Source organism: Lutra lutra, chromosome 1 (assembly GCF_902655055.1).
Source record: "Lutra lutra chromosome 1, mLutLut1.2, whole genome shotgun sequence".
NCBI classification, from domain to species: Eukaryota; Metazoa; Chordata; class Mammalia; order Carnivora; family Mustelidae; genus Lutra; species Lutra lutra.
Genome location: NC_062278.1, coordinates 125,770,396 through 125,789,938, shown reverse-complemented (window position 1 = coordinate 125,789,938; position 19,543 = coordinate 125,770,396). Strand labels below are relative to the sequence as shown.

At 45.5% G+C, this 19,543-nt stretch overlaps 1 protein-coding gene across 9 annotated transcripts in view; it reads right to left on the bottom strand.

The window, feature by feature from the left end:
* NMNAT3 (nicotinamide nucleotide adenylyltransferase 3) overlaps positions 1-19,543 on the bottom strand; it is a 115,997-nt gene that overhangs the window by 1,161 nt on the left and 95,293 nt on the right. For 2 of the 9 annotated variants that reach the window (XM_047735671.1, XM_047735676.1), the window contains 3 exons: positions 19,279-19,350; positions 11,070-11,253; positions 6,201-6,283 (listed from right to left, as the gene is read on the bottom strand). The exons of 1 other annotated variant lie outside the window; for it this stretch is intronic. In XM_047735671.1, the coding sequence (XP_047591627.1) occupies positions 6,201-6,283; positions 11,070-11,251 (265 nt within the window). In that variant the 5' untranslated portion in view covers positions 11,252-11,253; positions 19,279-19,350. Of the gene's footprint in view, positions 1-4; positions 136-5,512; positions 5,602-5,941; positions 6,011-6,200; positions 6,284-11,069; positions 11,254-19,278; positions 19,351-19,543 lie in introns of those variants that run through there. 6 more of the 9 variants (XM_047735653.1, XM_047735664.1, XM_047735714.1 and 3 more) reach the window with 5 other exon arrangements.

The following is a 19,543-nucleotide window of genomic DNA, read 5'->3' as shown; positions in this document are numbered from 1 at the left end:
GGAAAAACAAGGGCGGAGGCCAACAAGGTTACAGAAGGGTCACGGCCAGTAAAGATAACATCATATTCCGTCTGAAAACTGCACAGGATGCTTTTCTGGGAATGTATTGGGAACTCGGTGTCTGTGTGTTCATGACTGCAAAAGAAAAAGCATGTAAGTGAATCTGGAGCGACTTCAGGGACATACAGTTGTTAAGTAATAATCAATAAGTCTTTTGTTTACTATTGGTAAGGCGCCAAGAAATACACAATGGCCTGTTTGTTTGTTTTCCTCCAGTATTCTACCACAAGTCTGCGTGCAGTGGCTGGACCCCACGGCAGGGTGGTCTGAAGGCGGCTGTGGACCTATAAGGCTGTAAAATCCTAGTGCTAGCTGTGGGTCTCAGCCAAGTCACCGCCCTTCTCACAATCTTATTTCAGCCCTAACACCTGGAACTTCTGGAAGTAAATCTCAGCATAAAGGTTCTTGGGATAATCAACAGCTAGTGACCTTTTCATCTGTTTTCAATATAACAAAGCTAGAACAACTGATCAATGTGGATAATCCTTTGGCATTTGTTCTAACAGAAAGATGGTTGTGATGATGAAAGGACGCCTAATGTTTACTGGGTGCTCACCGGGAGCATCACTGCTAAGCGCTTTATGGGTTTAATCTCCTCTGATCCTCAGAACAATCTCACGTGGTAGGCGTTATTGTTGTGCCCGGTCTGCGGAGAGGGAAACCTGCCTGCCTGAGGTCACTCCAGGCAGAGGAGGAGGCAGGACTCAAACCAGACCTCCGGCCTCCGGGTGGGGCATTTGTAAATGATGGGCTCTGCCGCCTCCTGCTGGCGGAATTGTATATGCATCAGAACCCCGACGCCCTTCCTGGATTTTCCTGGCACTGTTCAAGGTCATGTCCCTTTTGAAGGGGTTGATGTGGAAAGGAGAAAATCAAGTCTATGCTAGAAGCAGCCACTAGGATCTCTGGTCCTCCTCGAAGCCGATTCTAGCTTCAGTAAATGGCAAAGGCTGTGTTCCTAGAGCTGGCAGCTCTCAGTCACTGGGAAACCTAAGCTGGGGTGGGGGATGGGGTGGAGTGGGAGGAATGACTTCAGGGATACCACCAGCTGGGGAAAGAGCTGATGTAAATGGTGGCTTGAGGCTCCTCTTCTGTGGAAACCTGGAAGGATCTGGGCATGGATCAGAGAGATGAGTTTACAAAGGAGCACTAGATCAGCTGTGGGACGGAAAGTGAGAAACTGGAGGGGTCATGGGGAGGTCTGAATTCAGCCTCAGTCAGGCCCTGGCTGCTATGGGGCTGATCCAGCCTTCTCTGGGCCTCAGTCTCCCCACTGAGGACTGGACTTATTTACTGATTTTGAAGAAGCAGATATAATTATAGAAACAGACTTTTCAAACACTCTTAGCAGCATAATATTGCTATAATGAAAGGATATTCAAACACTGATACATGTATTCATAAATTGTCTGTCCATGGTTAAGAACTAGGACTTTAAAGCCAGACACCTTAGACCTGGCTCTGCCATTCAACAGCTGTGTGACCTCAACTTTAAAATGAGGATATTAATAGTACTTACCCCATAGGACTATTTTATAACTGAATGAGACTATAAGTATGAAGTACTTAGAACAGTGCTTAGAACAGAGTAACACCTATCAACAGAGTGTGATAGGTATTAAGTACCATCCATCATCCATCCACCTTCTTATCCACTAACACATTCATCCACATGTCCATTCAACATTTATGGATGGTTTTTTTCCATAGGGAGTATTTTTAACATCAGTAAAACTGCGTTTAAGAATTATTCAATAACTCACACTTTCCACTACTTTGGGCTGGACCCATTGCTCACAACATATGTGGATTTGAACTATTTTCCATCCCTAAGGTTCTACTCCAATTTCTTATTTATTCAACCACTGTAATATAACAAGAGACCAGCTTTTGACCTTTTAAACAAATGCGTGATTTTTACGTGCTCTTCCTATGGGAGAGGTTAAATGATGGGCATTTAATTGTAGGGTCTCCTGAGGCCTGGAGCATACTGTCCTCCCCTCCCTTTCCCACAGGTCAAAGAACAGAAGATACCCCCTTTCCTCTTTTGGTGGATTTTTGTGGGAACAGTTTCCACACAATGGCTTCAATATTAGACACTATTTGATTTATTAACAGTGACAGGAATACAATTCACCGTGAGCTCTTGCCTACAGGGGACAAGTGACCACACCTTCCCATCCCCCAAATCAAAGGCATGTCTGCGGGGTAATCACTTCTTCTGGCAACATGTGCCTTGGACTCCCACTCTGGGCAGCCCTCAGAAACCACTGTCTATCTCTTTCAAATCCATTCACATCACTGCTACAAACTCTTCACACTGGGTGCCTAAGTCAGAGGTGCTGAATAAAGGCTGGTGATCTGATTTGTCTTAACCATGATGTATTGACCTACATCGGATGTCCATGGGTATTTTGGGGGCAGTGTGCTTTCTTGGAATAGCCACAGGCTTTATTTATTTATTTATTTATTTATTTATTTATTTATTTATTTTAAAAAAGATTTTATTTATTTATTTGACAGACAGAGATCACAAGTAGGCAGAGAGGCAGGCAGAGAGAGAGAGGAAGGGAAGCAGTCTCCCTGCTGAGCAGAGAGCCCGATGCGGGGCTCGATCCCAGGACCCCGGGATCATGACCTGAGCCGAAGGCAGAGGCTTTAACACACTGAGCCATCCAGGCACCCCTAGCCACAGGCTTTAAAAAGCAGAGATTTACATGGAAAGTGAGGGAAGTGCCACTGGGACCTTTTTCTTTGGAAGTCCAGTTTATATTAAGAACACCCAGGCCTGAGGTCAGTCAGCCCTGGGTTCCATTTCAGAGCTGCAGGAAGCTTGGGAGAGTTCTAGCAGCCAGGCCGGTTCCCTCTGCTGTAAAATGGGGATGACCTCCTGCGGAAGTTCTGGAAATTGAGTGATGTGAATTTCTGGCCTAGTGCAGGGTATGGGCACATAGCCATGTGTGAGGAGTGTGAGACTCTGAGTGGACGGGATACCAGAGCTCAAGCCAGGGATAAAGGGTGGTGCCCAAAGTAACTAGACAAGGCCACTGTGGATCAAATTGGTGCAAGATGGAATCAGAGGGAGTGGCTGCTCTGGTTGTGCGGACAGGGAATCCTTTGAAGGCTGCTGAGCTGTGCTCAGCCTCAACAGCTAAGGGCAGGGACCACCTGCACAAAAGAAACACATACCATCAGGCTGCTAGAGGACCAACCGAGGCATCCTCCGTCCCATGTGTCATATCCAAGCAGCCCAGAACCGGGCGGCCCGCATGACTGGGTCAGTCCAAGGAGGACCGCAGATCATGGGAGTGATGGGCGAAGCTGGGCTCTGGCTGCCATAACATGCTGAGTTCAGCCTGTAATCTTCAGTCCCAGAGGAGATGAGCGTCCAACGAAATACACAGCACACAAAGTGGTCCTTTACAAATATGTTACTAGTAACATACAGGCCACCTGGTCAGATGCGAGATTTCAGCTGAGGAAGAACTCCACCTTCCTCTTGTTCATTGTTCTAGTGTTGTGGACTGTTTTTCCCTCTGATTACAAACATGAAATCTATATCCATTATAAAATGTATGGAAAATATGTATTTAATGTAGAAAACAATAATTCTGCTTTCGTTTTTTTTTTTTTTTTTTAAGATTTATTTATTTATTTGACAGAGGGCATGAGCAGGGAGCCCAGTGCAGGGCTCCATCCGAGGACTCTGGGATCATGACCTGAGCTGGAGGCAGACGCTTAATGACTGAGCCATCCAGGCACCCCAACAATTCTGCTTTCTACAAAAACTTAATATTTTCCTGTATTTTTTGTTTTTTTTCTATTGATTTAGACATGCAAATAGATGTACAAGTATATTTACATTTTTATATACTTGCGATTATATATACAGAATCATATCCTGATTTTTCCCACTTACCTCATAAGCCTTCCTCCAAAAACCTTTTGTCTCAATTATTTGTCCTGTGTACACAGAATAATTTAAACGTTCCCTCATACTTAAACATGGAGGTTGCTTTTATTTTCTGCCATTATAAAAACTGCTGTGCTAAACATCTTTCTACATAAATCTTTGTCCCAATTTCTAATTATTTCCACTGTCTGGTTCCTAGAAGGGGAATATATCAAGCAAAGGACATGAACATTTTTAAAGCCCCTGATATATTTTGGTAAATTGAAAAGCCCACTTTTCATTCAACATGAACTTTCTTTTTTTAACAGTTACTTTAGGAGAGAACGAAGATGAGCAGGACCCAGGGCCTGAATAGCAAGAAAAGGGATAAAGAAAAAACTCCCAACATTACAGGGCCAAACAGAGTAGCCCCTAGAAAAATAAATTTGTAAAGAATGCGGGTGAGCTTTGGCTGAGGGAGGGGGAGAGCCTGTCTCCGTGAAAACGAGCTGGGACTGGTTTCACAGGAAGATGGGTCCACGTGGGCCAAAGAGGACAGGTAAGTTTTCAAAAGTGGAGTCAGAGGGAAGGGGGGAGGAGAGGCACCCAGCAAAGACCTAAGACAGGGATTCTGGAAGCAGGTGCAGAGAGGGCAAGTGTGAGAGGCTGGGAGCCTGTGTGTGGCATCCCTCCCACATCATTGGAGGTCCCTGCCTGTCACTGGAAGCTCCAGCATTCCCTAGCAGCAAGGAATGCACAGCACCTATGCCATTTCCTGCCTTTGTGACTTGCCTAGCTGCCCCTCTGCCCAGAATGTCCCTAATCCCAGAGAAGATACTTATCCTGAGTCCTGGTACTAGTGTCTCCTCTTCCAGGCAGCCTTCCTAATCCATGCCTGGACTCCACACCGTTCACAGCCTGTCTGTAGCCTTAGGTCAGAGGCTGGGGGAGGCTACCTTTGTTTTCCTGAGTCCAAAGCCAGGCCTGGGGAGGTGCTCAGTGGGTGTCTCCTAACTCTGGTAGAAGTAGTTGCTGAGCCAGAGATGCTTCAGAGAGAAGGAATGCTGCCTATGCTCCAAGACTGGAAGATGGGGGAAGAGAGGCAGAAACACCAGAGGATTACACAGGAGATGCTGGACCTCCTGCTTTCTTAGATTCCTACTCTAGTGCAGTCCCCTGAATTGGCCATAAAGCAAATCCCAGCATGCCTGCTAAATATCCAGATTCCCAGAACTCAGGGGGCCTGGGCTGTGGCCTAAATTTTTATACACCTCATAGGTGATTCTGCCGGTGAGTGATCCTTTAACCAGCATTTGAGGACTGCTGCATGAAACCTTTAGGGCCTGGTAGCATCTTCGAGTTCTTTTAGAAGAGCGCCTTCCAGTCTGTTTGGGGTGGGGAAGGGCACTGTGTTCTGGGGCACCAATATGTGTCGAAAAGGGTCCCATGACTAAAAAGTGATAATGGCCACAAGCTAGTTCCCTTTCTTGTAGAGTCACAATGCACATGATCATAGTAAAGGCTCTGAAAAGTCCTGCAGGAAATTTTAGGTTGGTTTACCTGTGACATTCCTGAGCCCTTTTGATCTGGAACTGGTACACACCATCCACAGTTGAGAGACATGCAGTAGGAAAACCCCATAGATGCACCTGCTGGGGTTTCAGCGGGGCGGGACCAGTAAGTCCCGGACCATGTCACATCCTGCCCTTCCATCACCAGGGACTCCTGTTTATTTTCACGAGGGGCCTACACACTTGACCCCTAGTACCAGGGCTGCCATCAGAGAGGGAAAATACTTCAAAGTCACAACTAGTAAGATTCCATCAAACACCAGGAGCTGACAACAGGGTAGAAACCTAGGGTTACAAATTAAAAGGACATTCCACATGGACTGAAATTCCCCTAAAAACAGGTTTCTGTTTGAGGATCAGAATGGCACATTTGTACTCAGAAAGGCTCAGGCTTTTAAAGGAGCCCAGCATCACTCACCAGTTTATCCCTGTGTAGCCCTGACTGTAATCCAGGTCACAAGCACAAGTCACAAGGGTAGGTAAACTCCTTTGGAGAAGAAAATCCTAAATTAGCAAACCGATTTATAAGAGATGGTGGCAGATTGTTGACAATGACCTTTCAGCCTGGGAAGTGTCACCACAGCCCGGCAAGCCTCAGAATCCTTATCCTGCTTGGGAGTGGGTCCTGCGCATCCCTGACCTCTCCCCCTCCCAGGGACAAGAGGGTCCGTACCTACCTGTGGGGGCTGTGCAGCGAGCCCTGCCGTGGTCTGGGCCTTCCTTCCGGGGCAGAGATCTGAGCAGTTCACTGTGATGATGCCTGCATTGCAAACACATGGGCTCAGGGTGTGCCCATCCCCACAAAGCCACCCAGTGGTCTGTTTTTAAGTCTCCACCTGCTTTTGTCCATTTTAGGTAGGTAGCTCGTTCCATAAATGTTTGTGGAGGGCCTACTGCTATGTGCCAGGGGCTGGGATGGAAACCGGATGTGATCGGGTCCTCTTAACCCTCCACTGCCTTCTGTGAGCCCTGGTGGAAGGTGGGGGGTGGGGGGATGAGCGTGGTTCTACTTTTTTTTTTTTAACACTGTCTTTAAATACCTCACTTAAAAAACGTTGAGTAGGGATTAAGGATGAGTGCTCTGAGAATCAGACACATGTGGGTTCAAAATAAAACCTTTCATTTGTAAAGTGAGGACAACGCCAACCTTTTAGACTTTTCTGAGAGTGAGTCAGCTACTACACGGTACGTGGCCCACAGCTCACTCTTGTTCTCAACTAGTATTTCAGGACTTCTTGGGGTAGGCTGCCTAGGCTGAATCTCAGCTCCCCCGCTGGTCAGCTGGGTGACCCTGGGAGGCCATCAACTGCTTTCTGTGCAGACAGTTCAGCACTTGTGTGACAAGGAAGAGTGACCGTGTGTGCCTCTCACTAGTGGTCACGATGATTGAAGGAGTTGTGCACGCAACGTGCACGGAACAGCGGGCAGGACGGAGCAAGTCTCATTTGGTGTTAGCATTTCAGATCTGATTAGACTCATGCCGGCTTGGCATGCCTGGCTCTTTTAGCAATCAGTGTGCAAATCAAGACATATCTGATCAAACACAGGTAGTCACCACATCTTGTATCAATGCACTCTTCCACCTACTGAATTATACATTTATGAGCTGTGTTTGGGGGAATGCAGGGGCTCTGCAGCTAGACTGGGTGGGTTCGAGTTTAACTTTTCTTGTTTGTATGACCTTGGATGAGTCACTGCCACTCAGAGCCTCACTGACCTCAACTGTTTATTGGTCATCATGAAGCTGATGTTGACCTCCCTGCTGAGCATCACCAGACCGTGAGAGAAAAAGCGCTTCCTACCCTACCCAGTGCTGGGCGAGTGGCCCAGGGCTGATCATCACTGGGGGGAAGGCATGGTGTAAAGGTTAAGCTTTACAGTTAGACTGCTTGGTTGGAATTCTGCTTCCAACCAGCAGCTGTGGAATTCTGGTGGGCTGCTTAAGCAATCTGCCTCCAGTTTCCTCATCTGTAGAATGGGGGACGATGACCGCACCCACCCCTGTGAGCTGCACTGAGGATTCATGGAGCAGCTTAGTACCGGCCAGTCCACAGAAAGAACCCAGTCAACTTTAGCAGTTTTTCTGTGAATGGTGAGCTCATTTAATTCATCCTTATAGTTTTAGTTCTCAGGAACTGCTTACCTAAAATCTGCTGAATTCAGGAATGATGGAAGGAGTGGACCAATAAATACATTTAATTCTGGCCCCTAGTCTTTTCTGATGATCTCAGAGACTCAGCTAAGTCTTCTCAGGGTCTAGTTGGACTCTGTGTTTCCATTATTGTCTGCTTTGGTTTTGGTAAGCTTCAAGTCTGAGGATTCACTCCTAATTAGATTGGAATCTTACACCATACTGAAATAGGTGTGAGTCTCACCTCTACTTTCTAACTGTAGGAGTCTGTGGATGTTACTGACCCTTTCAGAACCTCCATTTTCCCATCTGTAAAATGGGACTAAAACCACCTACTTCTCAGAGTTGCTGAGGTGACTAGATATTAACCTACCTAGAAAAGCCTGGCACAAACAGGTGATCAGTACAAGTGGTGACTGTCATTTTATTGTATTTACCTTGAAGATCCTGGTTCAAGTTGACCCTACTTGAATATTAGCTGGCTCTCTGAACTCTGATGTGTGAATAATTATTCTCACAGACCTCCACTGGGCCTCTGTGGGGCAGTGCCCGTGGCTTCTTCCTGTCTGCCTGAGTGGTGTCCCAGTGTGCCCAGCCCCGGGCATGAGGGCTGACACTGGGAATAAGTTTTCCATGTCCTTCGCAGTCCAGGCATGCCTGGTCAGAGGGTCCCTGTGGCAGGAACAGAGTCAGCCCCTCTGTGCGCCCACCAGTAGATCTCTGGTTGGAGGAGGACCGTAAGTGTGGCTTCAGACTCAGATGGGGGCTCTGCCACTCATTTGTGACTTTGATTAACTTAGCCTCTCTGAACCTGGTTCTTCATCTGTAAAAGGAAGATAGCGTAAGATCATGCTTGCAGAGGGGTTGGTGAGATGACAGTAGTGACGGTGACCATGATGATGGGCCACATCAAATGGCATTGTGACTAAGGACCTCCCCTCACAGCTCCAGAAGGTGAGCAAAGTAAGTTATCAAATGTCCTAAAAGCATGAAAGCTGGCCTAGATTAAAAAAAAAAAAAAAAAAAGTAAAAATAAGCAATCTGATAAGTAGAAAAAGAATCCTCAATGAACTCTACTGTGAATTTACTTCATAGTGACATTTGTCATAGTCACACTATTTGTCCCTATGATGCAAATCCCCTGTTGACTCTGTCAGGAAGATACTAAATGGAGCAAAGGGTGGGTGGTTTATTACCTTGCTTCTAGAATCACCTAACCTTACAACTACCAGATTTTCAATCTTAAAAAGAAAAATGCTTGGGGAATTTTAGGAAAACATTAATAATCAAATTTTCTGAGAAGCTCACTCTAAATGTTGGAAAAAAAGAATGGGATCAGTTATTAGCAACACTGTGTTGTCTGTATCAGTGGATTTTCAACCCTGGCTGCACAAAATCTATCATTTGGGGACCTTTAAAAAAATACCCATGCCTAAACCCCACCCACAAATCATAATTCCTGGGGGTGGGGAAGATGAGCATTTTTAAAAAAGTTTCCCAGGTGATTCCTATAGCCAGGGCCCACTGGTTTGGATGGATCTTGGTACTAATCATAAGCCTGGTTCACATAGTTTGTGACTGAGACGGTGGCCTCAATCCTAGCCAAGCATTAGAATCACTAGGGAGCCCTTAAAAATTCTGATGCCCCATCCCAGACCAGTGACATCCCAGTCTCTGGGAGAAGTTGATACTTTTGAAAGCTCCCTAGGTGATTCAGGGTGCAGCCAGGGCTGAGAAGCACTGGACTAAAGAATAGAGTAAGAAAAAGAAAAAGCACATGTAAAATCGTAAAATCTCAGCTCACACCTGCATTTTGTAACAGAAGCGGCAACAATATTATATAGTTCTGTGGCCGGTTTATCCAGGAATGGCTTATCTGTCTTGAGGATAAACTCTGGGCCAGTGTTGGGGAGGCAGGGAAGGTAACTAACATTATTAAGCACCTGCCATAAACCAGGTATTTTGCCCACATCATCCCATTTAATTCACGCAGTGCCCCAGAGAAGTAGGTGGTGTCACACTCATTTTATTAGGCGAGAAACTGAGGCTCAGAGATGCTAACTCACATCAAGTCCCTGATCTAGTAAACTGGACTTCCAAATCTGGGCCCTAGGCCACACTGCCTCTCACAGGGTGAAGGAGGAAAGCGTCTTTGTGACTACGTGTTAAAGCTAAACGATTTGTTGGATTTTCTACTCTTTTGTGTGTCTTCCCCTCTGCTATCCTCCAGAGATGAGAACTGGCTGTTATTTCTTATTCTGAAGGGATGATCTAGGTGTAAATTTATTCTTTATGTAAAAAAAAAGAGCATGTATTCTAACCGTCATTTCATATTTGCTCTTCTTTTAATTTGGCAAGAGGTTCTGAAGTAGCACTGAATTGCTACTGAATGCTTTTCGCTGTTCTTTCCCAAGAAAAAGGCAAATAATCAGAGCCAAGATCTGTAACTAAATGTTTACCTTTAATCTAAGAAAAAGGTAAACAGTTTTCAACCAAGTGACTGTGAAGATGAGTAAAAAATGAAAACCTAAATCGATTTATGAGGGAACAGGCCTGCCAATTACTGGACACTGTCCAGTCCTAGTGCTTCCAAACAGAGAGAAGACACAACGCCCAGTTTGCAGTCCCTTCAGCAGAGCCGGCTGCCTGTGAGAGACAGGCCCACCTCCCGGGCCCCTCTGACCCCCAGGCTGGACAGGGCTTCCTGCTTCTCTGGTAAGCTCTCAGGACCCTTTCCCAGACCCAAGTCAGTGACCCACTGCCCCAGCTCCCAGGGCTCTCAAGGCTTTCAAACAGCCAATTACTTCTGCTGGGTGCCTATAGCAGTTCCAAAAGGAAAAGGTCCCAAGCAACTTTCTAGATTTATAGGCTTTTTAAAATTTTACATAAAAGTCGAGATTTATAGAGCCCAGAATTTGTACAATTAGAAAAGATGGCTTATGAGGTAGATATAGTTTTCACCCTAGTCAGTGATGACAATGATAGAAGGTCCCACTTAGTGAATCCTCTAACGGGGTTCTGGGACAGAAAAGTTCTTTACATTTAAAAAGTCCTCATTAGGTTTTATTGTCCCCATTTTGCAAGTGAGAAATGTGTCTCAGAACGTTAAATGCCCAGTCTCACAGCTACTAGGTGGCTGCACTGGACCCCAAGGAGACAACCCTCTGAATCGAGATTGAACATTTCCAGAAAGTGCATCCCGAAAGGCAGTGGGTTCTGACTGTTTTCACTCTGGCCCTGCTTGAGAGTGGGTCTGTGGGTCTCTCTGCCTCTGAGAGGAAGCACTTCTGGGATTTTGGCTGAGCAAGCCTGGCTGAAGCCCTACTTCATACTTGGTCCCTACTTTCAACCGCAGGGCTCTACAGATGTGTCCCATGACCTCTGGTCATCACACAAAAGCATGCTCTGCTGTTACCTCAGCACCTTCACTGTCTCCGTCCACTGCAGCTGCTCGCTCTCCCAGGGGTCCACCCGGACCCAGTCAGACGTCTGCAGGGCCAGCCGGGCCATGGCCACCCGGTGGTGGGCAGCCACAAGGTCTTGCTTCCTGTAGTGGTCGTTGACAGGAGAGATGATACCCCCGATCACCTGGTACATTCCTAGGCAAGGGAGAGCAGGAGTGTGTGGTATGTGCCAACAGTGACCACCCAGCCACCTGGAAACTCTCTGAGCCTCATCCTGAGTGGGGGCAGACTCGGGCATTCTCTCCTGCTGGGCCAGCCCCCTCAGGCATGGGTAAAGGCTGCTCCAGGCACCATGTGCTTCTCCAGTTGGCAATAGCCCCAAGTCATACTTCTCCTGAGACCTGGGCTGTGAGGGGGTGGCCAGACAAGGCGCCCAGAAGGCAGTGTGGACAGTTAGGGTCAGAACACAGGAAGGTACATGATGGCCTCCTCCTGCACAGGACTTAGCAGAGGCACTATCATCCTCTAATCATGGATGGGACAACAGTGACATGCAGTTTCTTATGCCCAAACAGGGGATCTTGTGAATCAAAGATGAAGGGAGGGGCTGGAGCATGGACCAGGTAGGTGGGAGGTGGGAAGGAGATGTGAAGGGTTGGGTCTAGGAGGAACGGGAAGGCCTACTTTGGGAAAGATGTGGGTTGTGCTGATGAGTGATGCAGTATGGCTCAGGGACTGGAGAATGGAACACTTCAAGTTCAGAGCCAGAGTGACATGGCAGAAGCTACAGAGAACCAGCATGGAAAGAGTCTGAGCAGGACCCCGAGAGCCTTGGGAGGGGGCTTCAGCTCCATCACTCCCTAGTGCACCCTTGGCAATTACCAACCTATGTGGAAAAATAAAATACGTAGTCATCTGAACTTCAGTTTTTCTGTATGTGAAAAGGGATCATACCTGCTTGGCAGGACCTTGTGCTAAGGAGAGATATTAGCGAATCCTTATGTAGTGGGATGATATTTTGTTTTAGGATGTGACATATTTTTAAAAATCGTGTTATAAAATATAACATGCACACAAAAACACGAAACACATGTGGGTTGACAGAAAGTTATAAACTATATCCTGCTTTCATCATCACCTAGATTAAGACACAAACACTTCGGGCACACCAGATGTTCCCACCACAAGCCCCACTTGGACAGCAGTTAATCACTACTCTTACTTTTTAAATATTAATTCTCTGTCCTGTATAGCTTTACCATGTATTTATGCAGCCTTAAAAAACATAAATTCATTTGCCTTCTGAAACTTTTACAAATGGAATCAGACTGAATATATTCTTTTGTTCAGCCTTTTTCACTTTATGTAAATAAAATTCATGTAATCCAACCAGTCTTATTGCTGCATAACCTTCCATTGCAAGATAATATACTAAATAATTGATCTCTTTTACTGTTGATGGACTTGGTCTGAGTCCGGCTTTGGACAATTACAAACTGCGCTGCTATGGACATCCTTCCCCAAGTCTCCCTGTGCACAGAGCCATGCCTGTCTTAGGACACACATCTAAGAGTAGACCTGCTGAGTCATAGGGCAGATGTCTCTGCAGCTTTTCTAGATAATGCTGGACCATTTTCCAAAGTGGTTATAGCTATTTGTCCTCCAACCAGCCATGCAGGAGAGTTTCATTTGCTCTGGGCGCTGCCACACAAGGTTATGGTCAGGATCTTCCCAATCTGAGAGACGTGCAATTAAATCTCACTGTTGTTTTAAAGTTCATTTTCCTGCTCACTAGTGAGGCTGAGCATTTATTTGTATATATTATTTAACATTCAGGCTTAAATTTTTTGTGAAAGTGCCTGTTCAAATCTTTTGCCCATATTTTGGATTGTCTGCTTTTTTAACATTGATTCATAGAGTTCCTTACATAGTCTACATACAAGCCTTTTGTTAGTTGGTTATAGGAGTCATAAATACCCTCTTGTTTTATGGCTTGCCTTATTGTTGTTTTTTAATGGAATCCTTTGAAAATGAAAAAAAAAGTTCTTAATTTTAATGTAGTTGGGTTGGGTTATTAGTTTTTTCCTTTATGGCCAGTGCTTTTTGTGTTATGAAGACATTCTCCTGTATTATCTCATAAAAAGTTTACTGTTTTTTTTCACATTTGGGTCTTTGTGCACGATGTGAATCCTATTAAGTTATTTTTCATTTGGATAGTCCATTATTCCAGCAGTGGTTACCGAAAAGCTCCCATCCACCCTGCTGCTGTGCTCTGCCAACCATGTATTGAACATCAGTGTTCACCTTTACAAGGGCCTGCTTCTCTGCTGTTCTGTTCTTTGCTCTATTTGCCCGGCACTGTGCAACAGCACACTGCTTGGCTTAATATAGCTTTATTACACATCTTGGTATCTGGTTAAGCAAATCCTCCCACCAGCTTCTGCTTGAGGAGTGGCTTGGCAATTCTTGACTTTTTGTACTTCCCATATACATTTCAGAATGAGCTTGTCAGATTCCACAAATGAAGCACCTCTCCTTGCCCCTCCCCGCAAAACCTACTGAAATTCTGATAGGTACTGAACTGAATTTATAATTTAATTTAGGGAGAACTCAAGCCTTTACAGTTTTTAGCTGTCCAATCCACAAGCATGGTATATCTTTCCATTTGTTTAGATCTTCTTAAATATCCCTAAATAAAGTTTTACAGTTTTTCTTATAGAGAGCCTAAGCACACTTGATTTTTTGGATGCCACTATAAATGGAATTTATTTATTTATTCATTTTTTAAAAGATTTTATTTACTTATTTGACAGACAGAGATCACAAGTAGGCAGAGAGGCAGGCGGAGGTGGGGGGAAGCAGGCTCCCTGCTGAGCAGGAAGCCTGATGTGGGGCTCGATCCCAGGACCCCGAGATCATGACCTGAGCTGAAGGCAGAGGCTTAAGCCACTGAGCCACCCAGGCGTCCCAATAAATGGCATTTAAAATATACTTTTTATTCTGTTTCTTGTTAATATATAGACATATGATTTAGGCATCCTGAATGCGTATGTAGTAACCTTGCTAAACTCTCTTATTCTAATTGTTTATCTGTACAGTCTTTTGAATCTTCTGTGTCCAAAATATGCCATCTGAAAATACTGACAAATTTGCTGCATTTCCAATCCCTCTGCCTTTTGTTTTTCTCACTGCACCACCGAAGACCTCTAGCATGATACCAAATAGAGGTGGTGTTAGGGGGCCTTATTGCCACTATCAGAGGAAAAGCTTTTGAATTTTAGTATTACATATGATGTCTGCTGCAAGTTTTCTGTAGCTATCCTTTTTCAGTTGTGGCAAAGACAATGCCATGTGTTCATTAAAACTCTGTTTTCCCCTTTCTGGGCACACTGGAAGCTAATACATCCATTCTTCTTGAAATTAGGTTGGGTTTCTGTGATCTCACTGAATTGTAGTCAACGGGATGTGGGTAGAAGTGATGTCTGGCCCATCTAGACTTGGCCATAAAGATTCTTGCTGACCCTACAACTCTTTTATAGTGAATCTGAAAGCTGAAGTTAAGGATGCAAAGTCATGGGTGGGGCCTACTAGGATTCCTGAGACAGGGCTGGGCAGTGAATTGCCCTGTAGCCCTTCAGGAACTACATGGGATTTATCTGATGAGGGAGAAACGTTCTTTAATATGCTAAGCTCTTAAAATTGGGGGATTTATTATGGTAGACTGACCTGGTCTACCCTGATAAATAGGCTGCTTTAAGAAACATTCCCAGCTATTCTCTGTTTAAGAGCTTTTGTCATAACTAAGTTTTGTCAAACATTTTCTCTGCAACTCTTGAAATGATGGTGTGATTTTTGTAGGATTTTTGACTACTGGCCAGTCAATGCCTCTGACTAATCATTTGTTGGGGGACTCTCCCCCAGGTGTCATATAGATATGCCCTCCTCCAGAGAAGCTTCATGTATCTGTCTCCCAGGTCCCTGGAATTACTGAAAGTCATGGATGACCTTAAATGAAGGTGTCGACTTAGGGTTCTTTGAATAATTCCAGCAAGGGGCTGCAAATCTGAGCGAAGACTGATGTGCAGCCGTTTCTTCCTATCAGTATTTTATCCTTGCCTTTTTCTTCTTTGGCTTGCCTTAGTGCTAGGGCTTCTCTGAAGGCCTCTAGGACTGGGGGGAGAAGGAGGTTAAGATCTAGACCCTGAGGGTACAGCTCTTTGGGGTCCCACTTCATGTGGGGGAAGATACCCATCAGGTTCCCCAGCTTGTGAGGGCTCTAGCCTTTGAATTCTTTGTTGGCTTGTATGGCTGCTGATTCAAAGCTTAAGTGAGCAGTACTGGCAAGTGCCCACAGGGCATCAGTGGCTCTGATGTTCTAATAGCCTGCTTACTAACCTCCCTGGTTTTAGGGGTTTTTCTCCCAGCTGGTCTGAGACATCCCCACTTTTTGGCTTTAACAGAGAGGTTTAAAAAATGTTCTGCTCACCATTTGTTTTTGTTTTTAGTGGGAGAGCTGATCCAAAGAAGCAGCCTGACCAACCCCCCACTCCCCCAACGCACACACCTTCCCGGAAGCTGAGAGTTCCCTGATGCATTTATCCTTCCTGGAGGCGGAGGCACCCACTCTATCAGGGGGAATGACAGAACTAGTGGAGAATAAGGCAAAGATGTTCATCTTTTCACCTCCAGAAACTGGTTTCAAAAACTCATCTCAGAGAAATACTGGTGAAGGTTAGAATCAGGGTTTGTTGAGAAGACTGATCAAATTTTGAAAGTCTCCCTAAAAAATATCAAGAGCCAGAGTCTAGGGAGTAAGAGCACACAGTTTTACTAAAATCCACGGAGGAGTAAGGAGAGAACACGAAAATGGAAAGGAAAAGCCCCTTTTGGGAGCCGGGGTGGGGTGAATGGAGAAATGAGCAGCAGGCAGAGGGAAGGACCTGGTAGGAAAGATTTGTGGTGACCAAGAGTTTAGAGCCAAGTGGAGACCTGCTCCCTACATCCTCTTACCCTTTGGAGACAAAGCCTCCTGTGTGTTGAGTGGGGGAGGTTATAATTAATAGGCTTAGTTTTGGGAACCACAGAGCAGGTGGGCTGGTATTTTGGTTCCCACTTAGAATTCCAGGAGGAAACCATCTTGCTCTGTGCCAGCAGAGCACCAGTAGAGTAGAAGTGACAGCGCTCCATGACAGGCAGAGAGGCCTTCAGGAAACATCCCCTCCCCTGCCTTCAGTGGGGGCATGGCAGATATCCACAGAAATCCCCAAGGCTCTTTGAGAGGAGGAGTGAAAGAGGCTGAGGATAAACAGTCAGCTGGGCTACTTTGGGGGAAGGGGGAGTGGCCAGTAGGGGACACAGGGTGTGCAGCGCAAAGCCAAGGACCGTGGTGGTGTTAGAACCAGGGAGAGCCTGGGCATGGGGCCTTAGCCAGTTGAGGCTGGGGGCACATCAGTAGTGGAGGCAGAGAGGATAGAGGCCAGTGCCCAAGACCCAGATACCCTGTTTCAGATGCTAGGATGACAGACTACCACCTGTGATGCTTCATTCACTTTTGGGGAAAGCAGGCAGCAAAAGACTGACTTGATTAAAAACTGACCTGTAACACAATGACTTTAAAATCAGAACATGGTTACCCTGAAGTGGTAAATTTTTTCACCATTCATGGAAATGCTGGCTTCAGAGCAAGGCGAGTGTTACAGAAAGCAAAGCAAGTTCTAGGTCTGCATATCTGAGTCCCATGTTATGCATGGAATATGATCTTTTTCTTTTCCACTTAAAAAAAAAGTGGGGGGAGGCCAGCTTCTGAAGAGTGCCCAATTTCTTGGGCAATTTACGTACATTTAACGTGCACATTAACCTCTGTTTGGAGGAAAGGAGTGGGGCTCCAGGCAGCTGTGCAGGCACCCTGGAGTCTCAGGTGTCACTTTTGATGGTTTGACTCATTTTGACAGGGCAGGTGGTACAAGGAGAAAATCAATGCTTTGTTACAGCACCCAGGAGAAGAGAACCAATAAAAATAACAATTTGGGCTAAAACTCTTTCTTGCTCTCCAAATGGTCGTGAGCTCAAGCCTTTTCCCTTTCCCACAATCCCTGTATTGCCTCTCACATGACCCATTCTCCCCCTAGGTAGATGCAGGTACTTCTCCGGCAGCTCGCTGCTGCTCCGATACAGCTCCATTACAGCATCTGTACCGTAAAGATCTGTTTGTCTTTCCCACGAGACTGGACAGCTCTCTAAGGATGTGAACCTGACTTTTAACTCTGGGTAACATGACCCGCACATCTCTTAGCACGAAGCTCTACTGGCCTTGCTTTTGGGTTACCATAGTGATAGATGGCTGTGAGTTTAACATGGTGGACAGAATTCCTTCTTTATCTCCACCCCTGTTCTAACAAAATGGCAATGAAGGAATAAAATACATATGAAATCACCAGGGCAAAAAGAGTGGGAAAAGAGGCAACCACGGATGGGAAAGGTCAACACAGTTTTGGAAGCTGGAGAGCTGATGCACAATGTTGGTTCACAAGCAGAGTCTGCAGGCAACAAAGGTGGGAAGAGGCGAGGTGCCTTGTGTGGCAGCAGCAGTGCAGAGTGGCTCAGGAATGGGAGAAGGGGGTGACTGAGGGCCCAAACACAGGAGGACCAGTTCAAAGTTTGCCTAAGGAGCAATTACCTACCTATTCTCCCATCATGGCAGAAGGCTGGATGTCTGCTTTCTGCCAACATTGGACCAGAGAGACCCTTGCCTCTCATATACAGGCATAGGTAGAGGAGGGAGAAATACCATCCTTCAGACAGGAGGCTAATGTTTGGTTTCCAGAATAACAGTCCCACCCAGGAGAAGACACCCACAGATCTGTACATTCAGGGGTCTTGGATCTGGGGTCTGATCATATGACCGTGAGGCCCACTGGCTTCACTCATATACTCAGAGCTTCCAGCCAGCATGTAGGGCCTGATCTGCAAATATAAGCGAATAGTCTAAGAGACAAATTTTAGAAAATTGCTGACTGGGAAAAAGAGACCAAAACCATCGCCAGGTTAGGGACTTAGAGGATACAAAGGCAGTCAATGCACAGAGCAAAAGGAAATTTCAAGAATCTCCGAATAATATTATCAGGAGGGTAAGAGATGACAGCCCATCCATGAGTGGGATGCTCTCAAAGGGCCAGTCAGAAAACAGGAGGAAGGGGTGCCTGGGTGGCTCAGTGGGTTAAAGCCTCTGCCTTTGGCTCAGGTTATGATCCCAGGGTCCTGGGATCGAGCCCCGCATCGGGCTCTCTGCTCAGCAGGGAGCCTGCTTCTCTTCCTCTCTCTCTCTTTCTGCCTGCCTCTCTGCCTACTTGTGATCTCTGTCAAATAATAGAATAAAATCTATATGCTGAGTGAAATAAGTCAAGCAGAAAGAGTCAATTATCATATGGTTTCACTTATTTGTGGAGCATAACAAATAGCATGGAGGACAAGGGGAGATGGAGAGGAGAAGGGAGTTGAGGGAAATTGGAAGGGGAGGTGAACCATGAGAGACTATGGACTCTGAAAAACGCTCTGAGAATTTTGAAGGGGTGGGAGGTTGGGGGCACCAGGTGGTGGGTATTGTAGAGGGCACGGATTGCATGGAGCACTGGGTGTGGTGCAAAAATAATGAATACTGTTATGCTGAAAAAATAAAAAAATTTAAAAAAAAATTAAAAAATAAATAAAATGAATAAAAATAAAAAAAAAATAGAATAAAATCTAAAAAAAAAAAACAAAAAACCAGGAGGAAACTTTTAGAAATCGAAAAATATCCACTCATTCAACAATATTCACCCACTGCCCACTCCACGCCAGGGACTGTGCTAGGTGCTGGGACACACAGGGTGACGAAGCAGACCAATTCCTGTCCTCATGGAATGTGCATTCTGGTGAATAAAGCCAGTAAAGATAACCTGAGGAAATCATATGCCAATAAGATACAATTAGAGGATTGACCTGGGAGGCCCAATATCTTGGTAACAGAGATTTCCGGAAGAGAACAGAGGGAGGAAAACATCATAGAAATAGTACATTTTCCCAGACTAGAAGGGCGTTTTCAGAACTAAATACCCTCTGCGTGCTTAGCACTTTGAAGGACAGAAAGTGTACACACGACAAACCATTAGAAAACTTCAGACCATCGGGTTCATGGAGAAGATGCCAAAATTTTCCAGAGAGAAAACCAGAGGTCAAACATACCAGAGCAGGACACAGGACAAAACTGGATTTCTCAACAGCAATTCCAGGATCCAGGAGGCAGTGGAGCAAAGCCTTCAAATTGTGAAAGGAAAATTATTGCCAACCTTGAATTCTCTATTCAGCCAAACAACCAAACAATCAGAACAGGGGTCAGCAAGCTTTCTTTTATCAAGGGACAGATAGCAAATAGTTTAGGCTTTGGAAGCCACATACAATCTTTGTTACATATTCCTTTTTTTTCCTTTTAATAATCCTTTTAAAATGT